General features: G+C 35.8%; 1 protein-coding gene across 1 annotated transcript in view; it reads left to right on the top strand.

Moving 5' to 3' along the window:
- MMP8 (matrix metallopeptidase 8) overlaps window positions 1–9,829 on the top strand; it is a 12,921-nt gene extending 3,092 nt beyond the window's left edge. The window contains exons 5-10 of the mRNA XM_044666259.1: window positions 3,375–3,536; window positions 4,130–4,247; window positions 4,870–5,003; window positions 7,599–7,758; window positions 9,183–9,286; window positions 9,726–9,829. Of these exons, the coding sequence (XP_044522194.1) occupies window positions 3,375–3,536; window positions 4,130–4,247; window positions 4,870–5,003; window positions 7,599–7,758; window positions 9,183–9,286; window positions 9,726–9,829 (782 nt within the window). The remainder of the gene's footprint in view (window positions 1–3,374; window positions 3,537–4,129; window positions 4,248–4,869; window positions 5,004–7,598; window positions 7,759–9,182; window positions 9,287–9,725) is intronic.
- Window positions 9,830–16,896: the final 7,067 nt, after the last annotated feature.

Here is a 16,896-nt window from a genome sequence, read left to right as displayed (position 1 = left end):
ATTTACATTTTGTAATTTTCTCTAACTCTTGCTTGGTTTTAAAGTCTTTCCTTTCCCACAGATCTGACAAGTAAACTATTCTGTGTTCACTTAACTTGTTTATAGTTTCCCTCTTTATATTCAAGTCGTTCACCCATTCTGAATTTATCCTGGTGTAGGGTGTGAGATGTTGATCTAGATCTAATCTTTCCCATATTGTTTTCCAAATTTCCCAGCAGTTTTTGTCAAATAGTGGATTCATGTCCCAAAAGTTGGGCTCTTTGGGTTTATCATACACTGTCTTGCTGATGTCATTAACCCCAAGTCTATTCCATTGATCCTCCTCTCTATCTCTTATCCCATAGTTTTTGAAATCTCTTTTCTGGAAAATCAAGGTGGAAAGAGATTCTCTAGTCAGAAGACCCAGGTTCAAACCCTACCTTTAACACTTTAGCTGTGTGACCTTGAACTAGTCCCTTAACCTTGAGCCTCAGTTTTCTCATCTTTAAATGAAAGGGTTGGACTGGATGGCTCAAACCATTAACAACAAAATTCCCTCAGCTTCCAATCAATCAACAATTTTCCAATCCGTTTTTGTTTGATTTTATATCAAACATTTATATAAATCTCACTTGATTTTTACTGTGTGAAGACATTGAAATGCTGACCTGAAAAAATACAGAACTACCAAAAGAGTTATAATAATGGATCTTTAATCAAGGTAGACATTAATCTGGGGAGACATACAAAACTACAGTCCTAGGATTTCTACTGAACTACAGAAAAAGGGGTGCTTTAGCTAGATTTTAGAAGGATGGGCAACAGCTGAGTTACACTGAGTTCCCAGAGGCTTAGGAAAGAAGCACCAGCCAGAGGCTAGGGTCATTGAAAGGTACTTAAGTATTGATTATATTTATATGGCGAGTGTGGCAAGGGAGAATCTCTGTTTTTTAAGATTTTATTGTTGAGGCAAGATTGATTCATGGTTAATTCAGTCATTTTGAGCTCTTGAACACTGGTAAAAGTCTGGGAAGGAGTCAATCTTGAGATTCTTGAAGACAATGTCATTTCCCCATTATCAAAGCAACTCCATCATTGACCATAAGAAGGCATTATAGAGTCAAATGTGCTGCCTCAGTTCTAATTTTTTCAGAATAAGCAAAGAGCAAAGGCAATAATGTCCAGGAGAGCCTAGAGCCCTCCGTTCACCAAAGTGGGGAAGGAGATGGGCTGGTGCAAGTTCAAAGCCTCTGGGGGTGTTCCCCATCAGCAAGCAGGCCTTACAAAGGACAACACACATTGGCAAAGAACTGGGAAGGGTTGGACCTCCTGGGTAAGGTCTTACAAAAGAAAGGGTACCTCATTTCCCATAGTTCATCACATCTTAGAGGTCTGAGATAGACCTTATGGAAAAATATTCTTTGCAACAGGTGGGTTCTCAAAATGGCTTCTTCGGTGGAAAAGAAAATATGAAGAATCTTTAACCAAATTTTCAAAAGGAACAAGCAAATCAGCTCATGCACATGTATAAGACTAATTCATGCTGTCATTCACAATAGGCATGCAATAATCTGGACTGATTAAAATGTTCTGATGGCATTTAAAATCATTTGATATTGGTGCTTAGAACAACAGGGAGTGGCAATTTCCTCAACTGTTTTTTAACAGCATCTTATTGCATTTTCATTAAAATCCATTTGGAGAAAGTATATATATAAACCACACTTGCTAGGAAAATATAGTTTGCCTAACAATACCATAACAGTGACATAGTTAATGCAGTATTTAAAGAACAGAGAAATACTAAGCTGTAGAAATTCAAAAAGCTAAAAACATCAGGAAGGTTTATCAAGATTTGATAAATGGTCTAATGGAGAAAACAACAGGGAAACAACTATGTATAAACAAGCTAAATTCAGGATAAATTGGAGATGATTAACAGGGGAAGGTAATAGAATTAAGAGGTATAGAAAAAGGCTTCCTTTAAAAGATGGCAATGACTCAAAACGCTATTAATGGAAAGAAATAAACAGAAAAAAATACCAGATAATACTAAATAAAAATTCTAACTACATATCCTATTATTAAATGCTTGTTTAAGCGCATATCAGAATGCTTAGAGAGCTCATATAAAAATTTTCAATTTTAAAACAAATTCAAAATTCTCAAAATTCAAAGTTATACTCAAACTTTTCATTTTCTCCTGAGGAGAATGAAATGCTAAAGATCTAATAATAATCTATTTTTTAAGTCACAGAGATGAATTTAGTCTTATTTTTAACATTAAATTTAACATAAAATTAAGTATTGAATCAATTTAGTTGCCTATAATACCATACTCAAATGGATTGGACATTTCACAAAGAATTCCAGATCGAGTTTATAGATAGTGGATAAGAAAACACAAAAGCATTTTCTAAGGAAAACCAGTAAACTATTTTATTCATAGTAGAAAGTTTGTATAATAATAAGAGCTTACATACAGTCAATTGGACAATTATATGCTATGCTAAGCCCTGGAGATGCAAAGAAAGGTAAATGTCTCTACACTCAAGGAACTCACACCCTAATGGAGAAGATAATATGCAAATAACTATGTATAAAAAAAGCTATATAAGAGATAAATTGAAGATGACCAAGAGTGGGAAGATACTAAAATTAAGAGGAATAGAAAAAGGCTTCCAATAGAAGCTGGTATTTGAACTGGGATTTAAAGGAGGCTGCAGAAGCCAGGAGGCAGAGATGAGAAGGAAGAATTCCAGATATGGGAGAGAATCAGTGAAAATGGCTCTAGTAGCTGGAGAGTCTCATTGGTAGTTTTAAGGTTTTCTTAGAACTTTGTGTAAGAGGCTAGAATATGCAAGGCATTATAACTGTTAAAATGAACATCTTTAATCCCCTTGTCTTACTTTGGATACATTCTCATTCATATTCTGAAGTTGACCATGACTATGCTGATGAGGATTGGGAATGTGGATGACCAAAGAGTAGAGAAAGAACAAGAGGGGACAAGAAGACTGAGTGGGGTAAAATGGAAGGAACTTTGGACTTGGAGTCAAAGACTTGATTTCAAGTCCTGGATCTGCTACTAACTACTCTCAGGACCCTGGGCAAATCATGTCATGTTTCTCCCGCTTCATTTTCCTCATGTTAAATGAGAGTGTTCATTCTCAAAACATTCCACTACAAAAATTTCACAGATCTCTCTCAACATAAAAAGTGCCTGGATCCATCTACTTCCTTCTTCTTGGTTCTATGTCTGAATAAATATAGGGTGCTGGGTGGAGGATGTTCTTCAGGTATTTCTTGCATGAACTTGTCCACATTTACGATTATTATTATGATTCTTGGGATCTTGGATATAAAGAAAAGTTATGACCACACTTTTGTTTCAGGTACTAACTTATTTATTGTGGCTGCTCATGAATTTGGCCATTCACTGGGGCTTTCTCATTCCTCTGATCCTGGTGCCTTGATGTTCCCCACCTATTCCTTCTCTGAACCCAGTACCTATGTCCTACCTCAAGATGACATTAATGGCATTCAGTTTCTTTATGGTAAGCAGAATTCTTTTCTGTGAACAATTGTTCTTAGGAATTGGTTCATAGACTCAGAAGCTGAGCTCAATTCTCATTTTTGTGTCTAGAGAATCCTAGGAATGGATCTACGTAGGCTCCAAAGAACTTATCTTTTATTCTTTTGAAGATTCTCTCCATAAGTCAGCTTCCTTTAGCATTTGTGAGTTGCCTATAGCAAGGAGCTGGGTTGTTTTGATTTTTAAATGGCTCAACCAATACTCTCCTAGCAGTTACCTTAAGAGCTTCTATATAGGCTGGAGGAGAATTTATGCTTTGGCAAGACTATTGGCTTCAGCTATAATCTCCTTTTCCCCTCTCAAAAGGATAAATTGTATGGGACCTGTATGATGGACTAGTAACTGGGTACATCAATAACTATAGGATAGGTTCAATTGGATTTAGTTAGAAAAGGCATTCCTCCAACTAGGAATGGGCAAATCCTATCTCTTCCAGATGCCTAGCACCTCCTCTGTTTCTACCACCATCCTTCTTAGTTTATCTCAAGAAGCATTACAATAGTCTTGTATCCATTCACTTTTCAAATTCTTGCCTTTTTAAATATTGTCTTTAAGGTCGTTCAAATAATCCTATCAAACCTACTGGACCCACCACACCTAGAACCTGTGACCCACAATTGACATTTGATGCAATCACCACTCTTCGTAATGAAGTCATAGTTTTCAAAGACAAGTATAAAGCTGAATCAATTCTTTCCTTAACTTTTTCTTTTATAATTGTATCCAAGACACTTTTAAAATAAGTAATTGGCTTTAATCTAAATCTAATCTAAAATGTTCTGCTTTTCCTTTCTATTTTGTTCTTTTTTAATTTTGATTGGGTGGTTTTGGTTCTTATTGAAATAATGGTTGTATCTAAACTGTTTTAAACCTCTCTGACAAGAGTTGGCAAACTTTGGTCCATGGATTAAATGGAATTCACTAACTGTTTTTGTATGACCCTCAAACTACAAATTATGATAAATTTTAAAATGTAAAAACTATTCTTAGTTTACAGGGTATGTATAAAAGCAGGCAAAGGTCCATGTTTGGCCCAGGAGCCACAGTTTGTCAGTCTTTGCTCTAAAGGAAAAAAGAATGATTACAGACATCTGTGGAGTAGCTTTAAATACAAGGAAATTTGGGACTGGATGATTTCCAAAATAATTTTCACTCTATGATTTTGGTAAATAAGTCCTTTGTAAGATACAAAGTACACTTCATAGCATCCATCTTGGTTCACTTATTGAAAAACAGACATTGTTTCATTCAACTTTAATATTTTTTCTTTCTTTCTTTTTTTTAATTCTGATCAGGTACTTTTGGCGGAAGCAACGTCAACAACTAAGGCCAGAATTTTATATGATTTCCTTATTCTGGCCATCTTTACCATCTGGGATACAAGCTGCTTATGAAGATGTTGAAAATGATTTAGTTTTTCTATTTAAAGGTAATTGTATCTGCATTTCTCCTCTTTCCCTCATACTACCCATAAAGAAGCATAAACCGGTCTCAGTTACCATTTGTTCCATGTTTCTATGTCAGAAATCTGTCATTTTATTTATAAACACATTAGGCCCGGGAATAAGGAATTAAAGAAGTTTATTTCATTTTATTAGTCCACTTATGACATACTGGTCCTATGACCCTGGACATATCACTTAGCCTATCAGTACCCTGGGCATTTTGCTAAGACCATAAGTTATAAAACAGTTGCCAACCTGCAATGGTACAAGATATTTTTTCCAGGAATTCTCTTTATCAATGAAATCCCAAATCTAGTCCTTTTCCATTAGAATTTAAACTCCTTGAAGGCAAAAACTTCCTTCCTTTCTTGTTTTTGTATCCCTGGTGTTGAACACAGTATGTGGTATATAGAAAGTACTTAATAAATGCTTATTAACGGACTGATCCAGCAAGCTATTATCAACTATGTTTGGTGTCCAGTAGGAAGCATGGTGTACTCCCTTGCCCCTGAGGGTGCCATAGTGGGAAGCTCTTGTAAACTGAGGCAGTGTGATTATGAGCACACTGGATGCCTGAGTAGAATAAGCATAATTAGAGAAGGGAGATATTTAACTGACAAGAAGGTAAATCTTGTTGTGGTTCAGACTTTTTTAATTGCATCTGACTCTTCATGACTTCTTTTGGAAGTTTTCTTCACAAAGATACTAGAGAGGTCTACCATTTCCTTCTCTAGCTCATTTCACAGATGAAAAAATCTGAGGCAAACAATGTTAAGTGACTTGCCCGGGGTCACATAGCTAGTAAGTTATCTGCAGCCAGATTTAATGCAGGAAGATGGATTTTCCTGACTCTAAGCTTGGCACTCTATCCATTGCTCTATCTAGCTGCCCTAACTTTTGTCTGGTCTAGACATACCATTTACATGAAAGTGATGAGAAAAGTTATATCAGTTCAGAGGGGTTTTGTATGATTCCTTTAAAAAATCTAGTTAGAAGGAAACAATATCAACTCAAATAGAGAATATGATTCTGAATTATTTGCCTGAAATGGTCCCATAATTGAAGGATGTGACATTTCCTCTCATTAATGATCTAATTATTATCCTAATATTGATTTAATTATCAAAGTAAACCAGTGTTTCACTGTATATCTGTTCCTATAGTTTGGGATTCAGCTCTGTGACTTCCATGAATATAGAGAATACCTCCTGTGCAAACTTCCTACACTGAGGTAGAATGGCAGCTTATCTCAAGTTTAGCATCATAGAGAGTTAAATGGGGTCCTAAGAAGTTAAGTGACTTGTCTTTGGTCATGCAACTAGTGTATGTCAGAGGGAAGATTTAAAGCCAAGTTTTCCTGAGTCCAAGGACAGCTCCTTTATCCACTCTACTATGCCATTTCAAGATTTTGACTAAAACATTCTTTACATTTGGCTGTAGAACTTTACTTGGAGTTTTTCCTAAGGTCAATAGAAGATTCTCTGAGAACCTACAAATGAGAAGCCAGCATTGGAAATGGCCATCAGCTTTATAATATTTCCACATATCCAAGCCCAGTCTGGCTGACTAAATATAATGCTGAGAATACTCAAAAGGAAATTGTAGTTACTTCTTGCTGAAGTTCCTTGTGAAGTACTTCACAAGAGCAAAAGTGCTCTTATAGGCATTTCCAGTACATGGAATGATGCCTTCATCATTGAGAAGTAGTCATGGAATTTCTATTATTTGCAAGGAAGACTGTGTGAACTGGGATAAGGGTGAGCAATAAGACCTTACTTCTGTCCTCAAAGAACTTCCAGTCTTGCTAGACAAACTATGAATCACAAAAGCAAGTGGTAATTTAGCAAATAAGTCTGGACCCAGTGCCCAATAAATAGTGAAGGCAATAAAATCCATAAGAATTTAAATGAGGGAGTCAGATCCTTTGCCAGGGCTGGAAGGAAGGCTATGACTTGGAAATGCAAAGAGTAGAGGGGAACACATCTCTAGCATCCCTAGAAAACAGAATAAACGTTATGTTATGGGAATGGTTTTTGCATGGGACAGGAATGATTGCTGAGTAGGTCAGTTTGGTTGGAGCAGAGAAGACTAATGGGAAATTATTTTGGAAAAGTAAGAGAGAAGTAGGGGGGCAGTTAGGTAGCTCAATGGATAGACAGCCAAGCCTGGAGACAAGAGGTCTTGGCTTCAAATCTGGCCTCGGACACTTCCTAGTTATGTGGTCCTGGAGGAGCCTCTTAACCCCAATTGTCTGACCCTTACCACTCTTCTGCCTTGGAATGGATACTTAGTATGAATTCTAAGACATAAAGTAAAGGTTGCGTTTTATTGTTTAAAGAAAGAATGTTAGTAGGGGCCAAATCATTGAGGCCAAGGATTCAGGAATTTTGGCTTTTATTGTGCAAGTGATAGGAGGAACCATTAACTGTGACTTAGCATTATGGGTATACACACCACTGATTATTAAAAACCATTTACTCTAATTTAATTTCTATAATGAATTTGAGACACAAATTGTGATATAAATGTTTGGAGAAATGGAAGAGCTTTCCATAAGAGCTCCCCATCGTTATTGGTAGGCAACCAGTATTGGGCTCTAAATGGCTACGAAGTCAGGCCTGGCTTCCCCAGAGATATCTCCGACTTTGGCTTCCCGAGATCCATTCAAGCAGTGGATGCAGCTGCATCAATTACAGAAAATAGGAAAATATACTTCTTTGTAAAGAACCAGTTCTGGAGGTAAGGATACATATTTTCATATCCAAGTTGAAATCTGTTTTTGAGATGAGAATATATAATCCTTTTTCTTTTGATAACATGAAAACATCCTGAGGAAAATGAGTCATTCCATTTTCCAGAGATTTCCAAAAAAGCGAAATGTTTGTTGTCACAAAGTACTCAGGTTTTTGACAAAAAGTCCAGTTTTCTAAAAGAGAGTGAGATGTTCGTTCAGGCTTTTCATTGCCATTTGGGGATCATTTGGGACAAAAGATCATCTTTTTAAGGCAAATATTCTACTGGTGCTCTAATATATAGTTGGAAATCATGGAATATATACATCGGAAGATTCAAAATGAAAAATAACACAAAGGGGAAAGATAATGATAAAGTTTGATGTAGTTAAAAAAGAACTGATTGTGGAGTCAAAGGATTTGAATTCAAATCCTAGATTTACCATTTATTAACTATGTAACTTTGGGCCCCTTTTAGCTCAATGGACTTCATTTTCTTTATATGTGTTTCATAAAATTCAGGGATTTGACTAAATTATCTCTAAGGCCTTTTCTGCCTCTAACTTTGTAATTCTAAGTAGACTATAACAGTATGTTAATAATGATGACTTGTGTGCAAAAAATGGTGTCAAACATACTATTGGTGACATGGGTTACTCGCCAAGAATGAAATTATATGAAGGGGCTATAACCTGTACTCATGGAAGAAATGACCAACTATATCTATTAATTGATGACTCTGTCAAATAATAAAGTATTTTATTTCTTGGTTCTCCTATGTGTCTCTTGTGTCAATATTCTTTCCATAATTTATATGTTGTACATGTATAGTTAGAGTCTATAAAAACTCCTTTTAACAAAATTAAAAAACCTTCCTCATTCAGCTAATGGGATCGTAGTTTCAATGCAAGAAGGGAACATATCAGGCCAGGCTGAAACGCTGGAGTACAATAGAAAGGAAGAGTAATGCACCATGAGTGCCCCTTTTTCAGAGACTTAATTCTTTCTTTCTGAAGCAAATATTTTGCAGATAGCCCACAGAATCTGATGACCATGAACTCAAAACTGATGTTTTATTAAATACAAACATGAATGTAATGTTTTGTGCAAGCATACTAATGGCTTTGCAAACCATAAGATCTCTTATTTTAGAAGAAGTGCTTTCATTAGGATGCTTGGATTATAGTAGTGATTCTTCCACTTACTATGTCACCTTGGATGAGTCACTTAACCACTACGTAGATCAATTTTCTCATCTACAAAATGAGTGTAAATACCTTGACCCACTTCACTTCCAGGATACTTATAAGGATCAATTTTTAAAATGTACTTAGAAAAGCATAAAGCATACTCTAAATGTGAGCTATCTTATTATTATTATTATTATTATTATTATTATTATTATAAACCTAAGGCTATTTTTTTAATCAGATATGATAAGCAAAGACGTGCCATGGATCCTGGTTATCCTAAAAACATAGCAGATGTTTTCCAAGTGGTGGCAAACACTGTGGATGCTGTTTTCCAGAGAGATCGTAAGTAATAATAACATCTGCTTTGTAAGAGCATTTGAAAAATTATATTTTTAGAAATAGCATTAAGAAGCCCTGTGAAGATAGATCTGAACCAAAAATACTCAAAGGAAACATGGATAGCCTTGAATAGTCAGTCATGGAGTCTGAAATCCCTGGGTTCAAATCTTGCCTTCAACATTAGCTCTGGGAACAGGAACAAGTCACTTTAGCTTCTCTATGCATCAGGCATTAAGAATGTAAGTTACCAATAAGTTGCCAGTTTACACTCATGGAGGGAGTTCCCACACTAGGTCTTCTCTACATCAATGAAATCATAGGCATAGAGAAAAAATATGACATTAAGAAAAATTATTCTGGAAACAAATATTGTATTTTCTTTCAATTAAAAAGCTTGAATACCTCTGCAAGGTAACTATTTCATGTCTTTTTTTCCCCCTAGAATATTTCTACCTCTTTACTGGACCAACATACCATAAATTTGATCTCCGTGCTAGAAGAATTGTTTCTGTTGGAAGAAGCAACCGCTTATTAAACTGCAGATAGAATAAGAGTGAAATGTAAATTAGAAGGATGGTGTCTTTTAGATGTATTAGCAAATGCTTTTTAAAAATCCATCAATGAAGATCCAATATTTAAAGTCCCTTTTACACTTTTGTCAACTGTAATTATTGTTTTCTGTCATCTTTTTAGTTATTGTGCTTATTAAACAAGTTCAAATTTCAATTATGAGTAAGGAATGAGGCTTAATCAATATTCTTTTTTCATCCTGGTCCAATTATAATCAAGGTGTAAACTCTTTAACAAATGATCTTTGCTCAGAATACATTCACAGCGAGTCCTTATTTTATACATGTTCTTTGTTGTTTAGCTAATTCATCATCTAATGATCTTTTAGACGTTTGATACCCATAAGTCCTTTAGCCTTCCCCAAATTGTTAGATAGAGAGGCTATATAGTGCTATAATTTGAGTATAGAAGAGCTGATTCAGAAAGTTCCAGACCTGGCGCTGGCATTTATTAGTTTATATGATTATTAACAAATAATTTATCCTTTCTGAGTTTTAGGCAACTCTCTGAGACTGTAAATTATAGACCGCCTGAAATCTACCCCAGAGGAAGGAGTTCCCACACTGAGGAAATCAGAAGTTCTTGGTGTATAGATTTTCTGAAGGTGATGGCCAAGCACTTGGAGCTCTGTGTTGGTTGGGAAAGGAGATTGGTGGGAGTTATGGCCAAAGATCCAGGAGTCCAAAAATGATTCAGTGGCATTTTCTCCAATATAGTCCTCCACAATTAAGGCAATTGATTTTCATCACTCCTTTATATATACCTAGAATTAGTGATGGAAATTGCTGAAAGCAGAGAGAATGCAGTCTTGTATGTGGGACCAAATTTAGTCTGTGAGGCAAATTGAAGCTTATAATGAAAATTTGTCACTTTGGTCTTTTCATATTTCTACTTGCAACTTCCTGTGTTCCTCATATCAATATGTTAGTTGTCTGGGGCAGCAAGGCAGCTCCGTGGATTGAGAACCAGGTTTAGAAATGGGGAAGTCTTGGGTTCAAATTTGACCTCAGACACTACCTAGTGTGACCCTGGGCAAGACATTTAACCCCCACATTGCTAACTCTTTCTACTCTTATGCCTTAAAAGCAATACACGGTATTGATTCTAAGATAGAAGGTAAAGGAATTCTTTTTTAATCTGTTAGTTGAATTCATTGTTTCTGCTTTTGTTGTTTGTCCTAATTCTCAAGAAATCACCCATGATGAATAAAAATGATTTATTACAGAAACAGAACAGTTTTGAGGCACATAGTGCTGATGAATGAAGGTTTGTTGAATTTATTAAACTACTGTTTAATTCATGAATTTGTTATTGACTCTCTTCTTTGAAAACATTATCTAGAGTATCTAAGATTTAAAAATAACATTAATATATCAAATGTCTCACAACTTCTTATTTTCAACTGTTGGAATATAATAATGAATCAACCTATGTTGATGATTTGAGTAGAACTTTAAATATCTCTAACCATCAGTCTTTTGTCCTTGTTTCTAAGTTTTTATGATGTTAAACATTGATTTAGAAGTTTCCCCCTTTATTTCTCAAAAGATTGTTTTCAAAATCAAATGTTGCTTGGAATCACAATAAATGTATGCCTTCTATATGATTTTCTTTCTTCAGACGACTACCATCATATTTAAGGGGTCATATTGGGTTAATGAGAATAATAGGGTGTCTGGTTGCCTTCTCTGGTCTCTAGAAAAAAGGAAATCCCAAAAGTAAGACTCTGTGAGCTCATTGGATTATTGGTGAAATTAATACTACTCCAGAAAGGGATTTCAGAGCTCAATGATTCTTCTTCCCTGACGGCAATTTTTAGGTCTTTTGAATGTTACTAAAGGAGAGGTAAACTAGCTGACTTTCCTTCCATAAGATAGACTGAATAGAACAAACTGAAAGAACTTACTGTTGTATTTCAACAATCTTTATAGTGGAAGAGTTTTTAAGTCTTGAAAGGGCATGAGAATCAATATGGCATAATGGATAGAGTTAGCCAGAAAAACCCAAGTTCAAGTTCCACCTCTGACACATCCTGGATAAGTAACACAACCTCTCAATATTCTAGAAAATTCTATAAGCCTATAAGTAGAAGAAAAGGTGCTGATTTGTCTTTGAAGAAAAGGGGCCTGGGGGCAGCTGGGTAACTCAGTGGATTGAGAGCCAGGCCTAGAGACAGGAGGTCCTAGGTTCAAATCTGGCCTCAGACACTCCCCAGCTGTGTGACCCTGGGCAAGTCACTTAACTCCCATTGCCTAGCCCTTACCACTCTTCTGCCTTGGAGCCAATATATAGTATTAACTCCAAGACAGAAGGTAAGGGTTTAAAAATAAAAAAGAAGAAGGAAGAAAGAAAGAAAAGGGTTCTTCATCCAAGATTTCCCCATAGCAATGAAATTACAGGTCCAGTCTTTGTCCCTTTCACCTATAAATACATAGACTTTCAGAGAAAGTTCCAGTTTAATCCAAATGTTAATCTTTCAAAAATAACCCCTATAATTTAATAATTGTAAATCATGTGTAATCATTTTGCCTATTGCAAGAGTATCTTAAGTCTATTCCAAAGCTCTCCTTGATATATGTGTCTGCAGAGTGGAATAGGGTGAGAGGGCAGAAATCACAGGCCTGCATTTCAAATATTACAGATTTGGGGGCAATTGGGGTGCAGGTCAATTTTGAGCCAGTTAGTTTCAATCCTGCTAATAAAAAGAATATGCTTCTTCAATCACACTGCCATGTTTCCTAAAAGATTTTATTATGACATAGGTTAACAAAATAGAAATTGAAAGAATCCACTAATCACCTATTGAAAGAAATCCCAAAGGACTAACTTTCAGGAATACTATAGCCAAATTCCAGATCTTCCAGGTCAAGGAGAAAATATTGCAAGCAGCCAAAAAAGGAAAAATTCAAATATCATGGAGCTATAGTCAGGCTACCACAAGACTTAGCAGCTTCCACATTAAAGGATCATGGGGCCTGGAATATCATATTCCAGAGAACAATGCAGCTAGGGCTTCAACCAAGAATCACTTACACAGCCAAACTGAGTATCATCCTTCAGAGGAAAAAATGAGTGGTCAATGAAATAAAGGACTTTCAAACACTCCTGATGAAAAGAATAGAGTTGAATTTGACTTTCAAATACAAGACTCAAAAGAATCATTAAAAAGGCAAATAAGAAATAGAAATCAAAAGACATTCAATAAGGTTAAACTGCATACATTCTACATGGGAGATGATTCTTGTAATTCCAAAAAACTTTGTCATTTTTAGAGCAGTTAGAGGGAGTACACATAAACAGAGGGCAGAGGTATGAGTTGAATATGATGGGATGATATAAAATAAAATAAAATAAAACTAAGGCATTAGAAAGAGGGATGCACTGGGGGAAGGGAAGGGAAAAATAGAATGGGGCAAATTATTGTACATCAAAGAGTCATGAAATAACATTCACAGTGGAAAGGAAGATGGGAGAATGTAGGGAGGAGAGCATGTGAACCTTACTCTCAACAGAATCGGCTCAATGAAGGAAGAACATACACAATCAGTTGGATATAGAAAACTATCTTTCCCTATAGGAAAGTTGGAGAGGAAAGGGATTAGAGAAGGGATAAGGAGGGACTGATAGAAAAGGGGACAAATTGGGAGGAGGTGGAGGCCAGAAATAAAACAAAGGAAAGTAATACACAGTAATCATTAATGGTACAAAAGATTTTTACAAGTCTTTTTATTTTTACAAGTCTAATAAAGGCCTCATTTCTCAAATACATAGGAAATGAGTTGAATATATAAGAATCAAGTCATTCCCCAAATCAGTAATGGTGAAAGGATATGAGAAGACAGTTCTTAGATAAAATAATGAAAGATCTCAATAATCATGCAAAAATGCTCTTAATTACTATTATTTAGAGAAATGCAAATTAAAACCCCACAGCTATCACATTGGTTATTATGAAGAAAAGGAAAATGACCAAACTTGAAGGGGATATGGGAAAACCAGGACATAAATGCACTATTGGGGAAGTTGTGAACTGATTTGGACACAATTTGGACCTATGCTCAAAGGGCTATAAGACAGTACCTACTTTTTGACCTAAAAGTACCATTAATAGGTTATATCCTAAAGAGAGAGAGAGAGAGAGAGAGAGAGAGAGAGAGAGAGAGAGAGAGAGAGAGAGAGAGGGAGAGAGAGAGAGAGAGAGAGGACCTATATATGCAAATATATATAAAGCAGCTCTTTTTAGGAGGACAAAGGTTTAGAAAGTGAGGGGATACTTATCAATTGAGAAATGGTTGAGTACGTTATAGTATATGATTATAATGGAATACTATTATGGTGTAAAAAATGACAAGCAAGAGGAGCTCAGAAAAACCTGGGAAGACTTCCATGAACTGAAGCAGAGTGAAATAAGCAGAACCAGGAGAACATTATACACAGTGCTGGGAATACTCGACAGTGAACAACTGTGAATAACATCGATTCTCAACAATACAATGATCTAAAACTCTCCCAAAGGGCTAAAGGTTTAAACTTTTTATCTTCTAATAGAGAAAAAGAACTTTCCAAATCTAGACCAAAGCAAACGTTTTTCACTTTTTAATTTTTTTTTTCTATTTGAGTTTCTTTCCATAAAAGGATTAATTTGGGAAAGTGTTTTACATGATTACACATTTAAATCTATATGCGATTGCTAACTATCTCAAGGAAGTTGGGGACAAGGGTAGAAGGATAGATGGAGAAAATTTAAGACTCAATAATCTTTGAAAAATGTTGGGAATTATTTTTACATGTAATTGGAGGAAAATAAAATAAAATTTAATCCCTTAAAAAGAGTATAAAAGTTAACATTTACTCTGCAGATCTTGTCTGTTAACATGAAAACGTTGGGATGAGGAACAGATTTGGCCCTTTGGTAAGTCATACTAGGGTGTTAGCAGTTACTTCCATTTAGGAATAAAACAGGGAAAGGATCTCTGTACCAAGAGACACATGGATCCATTTTTGTGTTCAAGAGGTCAAGAGAGTGGGTTTCAAGCCTAAAAATTATTTTTTTATTGGTCTAGAATAAATCATTAAGTCATCGCTTGTGTCTCAAGGTTCTACTCCTCAAAACTTCCAAATGTGGGTTTTGAAGCACCAGATGCCAAGGGAGGCTACAAAAGGAGTTGAAGAGTCATCCACTGAAGTAAGGGACAAGGAATTTAGCTAGCATTGGTACTTTGGGAAGAGAAGGAAGAGGGACCAAAAAGGAAGAACATGGAATAATGGCAGTGTATATGTTTTCTAATGATATATGTTTTACGCATGACAGAACTGAAATTCCTGGGTTGATGATGCCTGTGTTGATCTACATACTCACTGGTAAAGATCTGAGTTGGAAAGCAGCAGCATCTATGATGTTTGACTTAGGAATACGACTATATTGAGAAAAGTTGACTGGTTCAGGACAGGAGCTTTGAAATTGTATTAAAATTAACACTTCTAAGTAGCCCACCATTTTATCTTCTCAGGGATTGATTCCCCATTTCAATAAAAGTCAAAGGAAAATCCTCAGGGGTCTCCAGAGAGAGCTATAACACAGAACTATAGCATTGTTGAGCTGTGATACTTCTTGGACTTCTGATAGCTAAAAATATTGCCTGCAACTATTAACAAGGATTCTTCAGTCACAAGACTGAGCTTCAAATGAAGCTAATACTGAGCTATTTCAGCAATCTAGGAGTTATAGGTGACTATGGATGAAATTAATGTTTTTAGTTCAGTATCCTTGATAATCGATCTATGTTGAGTGTGTATATCCTTCTTGGCTGAAGCTCCAAACCCAGAGTAAAAGTTTTGCTGGACTGATACAACTAACCTAATAATTTGCTGGCCCAGTAAGAAGACTGACCTGAATTCCCAGTTGGTCAGACCATGAATAACCAAATCAGTTACATTTCATACTATGTCAAGAAGTATAATGTTTCCCTTTCAATTATTTAATAGGGCTTAGGATTCTGGAAAAAATTGTATACCTGAAAAAAACCTACTTTTTCTCCCAAGGACTAATTATTTAAAATATTCAACATTTATCTCTGTAGAAGAGAAAGAAAGAAACACAAAGAGAATCAGAGAGCAAAAATATTATCAGATAAGAAAATTGTTTTTACATCATAATTTTTTGGGCAGTAAAGTGGCACAGTGGGTCTAGAATCAGGAAGACCTGAGTTCAGATCCAGCCTCAGACACTTACTAGCTATGTGATCCTGGGAAAGTCACTTAAGGCTATTTGCCTCAATGTCCTCATCTGTAAAATGAATTGGAGAAGGAAATGGCAAGCCGTTTTAGAATTTTTGTTAAGAAAACCACAAATGGCATCAATCAACAGTCTGAACAGTAACAATAATAATCAAAGTATTTTGTTCAATATTAAATAACTACATAGGCAAAGTATTTGACCCACTAAAGAAGGAGAATAGTATTTCCTGTGACCTTTTTTTTCTACTTTACCCTGAAGCAAAATAGAATGTAATCAGGCCTCAGCAGCAAAAGTCAAGACGACAGTCACCCAAAGTTGCCCAATGGCAGGAGTGCGAAAATAGAGTGAGAACAGGAAATGAAATAAAGTGAGAAAATAGTTCAGTGAAATATGGTAAGAGCAAAAGGAAGGACTGAACCTTTATAAACCTAGAGCAAAGAAAATCCAGAGCCCTGAACCCATATAAACATGGATTAAAAAAAGTTCAAATTTTAAATGTTACCTTCCTCTTGGGAGCTATATTGTGGGAACCTGGATGAGAAACTCACTGGAGATGTCTAAGAACATTTCTTCATTCATTGATATCATTGAGAAAGGAAATATGGAAGAGTATAATAGCAGAGGCAGCTAGGTGGCCCAATGGATAGAGAGCCTGGCCTGGCTATGACGTGAGGTCCTGGGTTCAAATATGGCCTCAGACAACTTCCTAGCTATATGACATTGGGCAAGTCATTTAACCCCAATCACCTCAATCTTACCTGGTGTCTGCCTTGGAACTGATATTCAGTATCAATTCCAAAGCTGA

Source organism: Gracilinanus agilis, chromosome 3 (genome assembly GCF_016433145.1).
Source record: "Gracilinanus agilis isolate LMUSP501 chromosome 3, AgileGrace, whole genome shotgun sequence".
In the NCBI taxonomy this organism is placed as follows: domain Eukaryota; kingdom Metazoa; phylum Chordata; class Mammalia; order Didelphimorphia; family Didelphidae; genus Gracilinanus; species Gracilinanus agilis.
This window is presented reverse-complemented; position numbering and strand designations above follow the sequence as displayed.